Raw genomic sequence first — 2,355 nt, forward strand, 5'->3', positions numbered from 1 at the left:
AAGCATTTGATTAGTAAATTTTGTAACATTGAGGGAAGTTTTCAGTTTTGTAGTATGAGAAATTTCCTTAATATTATGATGATTAGTTGAAGTAGATGACTTACCGTGATCTGTCGGCAAACTCGAACTTGGATTTCTTCTTGGTGTGCGCGTGAATGGGTGAGACGCTCGGTTCGCTGGAGGTGGCCGGTGGCGAAGACGACCCGGTGCTCGAGGAAAGACTTCCGGTCCTCTGCCTCGCCTCGATGGGGGCGGCGACGGTGGAGACGGCCGCATGATGAGCGGCCGATATAGCCAGAACTGGACGCGAATTACGATTTCGATTGCGCTTTTTCTTCTTCCCAGTCTCGATCTCTTCCACCCGTCCGAAGATGTTGCTAGTCGGTGGCGGCGGCATCCAGTCGAGATCCTTCTTCAGATGTCCACGGCCGCACTTGCAGCCGCACGCCTTGAACGCAAGATCGTAGCCCTTCTTCGTCCAGAGGTTCTGATGGCGTTGCCTCTCCGACCACGATCTCGCCCTGCCGCACGTCTTCAGATATGCGAGCACCGTCTGCTCCCACTGATCGAAGCATTCGCGATGCATGAATCGTCCGACGATGCAGGCCTCGTTGTTGCAGGTCACACGCACCGTGTCCCTCAGGTCGTCCAGCGAGATCAGCATCGGATCGTTGTTGTTGGGACTGAGCTGTTGCTGGGCGCGAAGACAGTCGCCCGTTGGCACGCAGCACCTGGTCACGCCGGCCGCTGCCTCCTCGGAGGAATCCACCACTCCGAGGAGTCCTTGCACTTGGACGTGATGCCGTCGCGGCGCCATACCTCAACCGAAACTACTCCAAAAAAAACAACAACAACTTCTTGTCCCCCCCAGAGCAGTAGCACTGCTCAAATTTAACAAGAACTATGATAATAATCGTCGTCCAGCAACGATCGAACAAAAACCGCGAAGCTCCAAAAACCCTTCTACTTCTTCAAAGTCTCTTCTTTTAAATATATAATAAACGTCCCTCGTACTATTTCTATATGATGTCTTTTAAATATATATATATATCTAATGTTGTTGTAACTCTATATATATATTTACACACACAGAAATGTATGTTTGGTGTATGACCTTGGCACGTCTTGCAAGCGGCTCACTCGGCAGCCTACTGCAGGGCAATGCGTGTGCATTGCCGGGGAAAGTGCTCGAGAGGGGCGGCTCGAAAGCGAAAGGTAGGGGCCACGGAGTGGGGGCCTTCATACACACACACCTTTACGTAAGTGTATATGCATACACATACAAACTTACACAACGATGATGTTGCCGGCGACGATGCTTTTCCCTTTTCACTTTCAGTTTCTGCGTCCGACGCAGGCGCCGCCCCCGGACCGCGCGTCGCGACGCCGCCACGACCGCCGCCCGCCTGGATTTCACTCTCTACAACCGTGACCGGCGTCGGGGTACAACCACCTCGAAAACGCGCGCGAATGCCCCTTTTCCACACTACAACAAAACATTTCCAATCGATAATATTGCAACTCTCTCTCTCTTCATACGCACGCAGGATTTGCACATTAATTATGACCGTTACATGCATGCAAGAGCATCAGTCTGTCCATCCGACGCACACACAGGTTCATCGATCGTCGCCCACTCAAAAAAAAAAGAATAAACAAAACGTACCCTCCAAAATCATGTGAACTTGAATCATGCACAAATCGATTCATCACCAATCACCAAATCCATGATTTTCACTTTCGTATTTAGTTAATTAAAGTTTACTTCACTTTTTCATCATCACATCATTATCATTGAACGAATTGAATTTCATTGAAAAAATGGACAATGATAATACTTGAAGTTGTTGAGAGCGAGCGGAGCTGAAGGACTAATTGAAGATTCCTGCAACTGATATGGAAAATTTTACTTAGAAATTTGTATAAAAAACTAGAAAATTATATTTTTTTTGTTCAATAATACAAGAATAATGAAATACAATTTTTTTTTTCGTACAATTTCCTAAATAAATATCCCTAAATAATAGTAAATTTAATAAATGTAAATGAAAATAAATCTATGAAAAAATTCCAAATCCATGATTTTCACTTTCGTATTTAGCTAATTAAAGTTTACTTTATTTTTTCATCATCACATCATTATCATTGAACGAATTCAAAAGTTTATCACAATTTTCCAACTGTATTCATTTATGAAATTACACTTTTAATTAAAAACTGTTATGCCAATAAATAACTTTAATATTAAATTTGAACACTTTAGAGTAGACATTTATTTAATTACGTAATTTACTTTGGAAATATGCAGAATATTTCCTTATTTTTTAGAGAATTATTAAAAAAGAAATATTTAAA

At 43.3% G+C, this 2,355-nt stretch overlaps 1 protein-coding gene across 1 annotated transcript; it reads right to left on the minus strand.

Moving 5' to 3' along the window:
- Nucleotides 1-100: 100 nt before the first annotated feature.
- On the minus strand, nucleotides 101-1,139 carry LOC108561312 (headcase protein-like). Its single transcript, XM_017919182.1, has one exon. The coding sequence runs from the start codon at nucleotides 815-817 to the stop codon at nucleotides 101-103; it is 717 nt and encodes a 238-aa protein (XP_017774671.1). The 5' UTR covers nucleotides 818-1,139.
- Nucleotides 1,140-2,355: the final 1,216 nt, after the last annotated feature.

The sequence above is a fragment of the Nicrophorus vespilloides genome, unplaced genomic scaffold, assembly GCF_001412225.1.
Source record: "Nicrophorus vespilloides isolate i.1.1-1 unplaced genomic scaffold, Nicve_v1.0, whole genome shotgun sequence".
In the NCBI taxonomy this organism is placed as follows: domain Eukaryota; kingdom Metazoa; phylum Arthropoda; class Insecta; order Coleoptera; family Silphidae; genus Nicrophorus; species Nicrophorus vespilloides.

Excerpts from the sequence above, each read along its gene's own strand:
- LOC108561312 (XM_017919182.1), bottom strand. The coding sequence starts at position 817 with ATGGCGCCGCGACGGCATCACGTCCAAGTGCAAGGACTCCTCGGAGTG.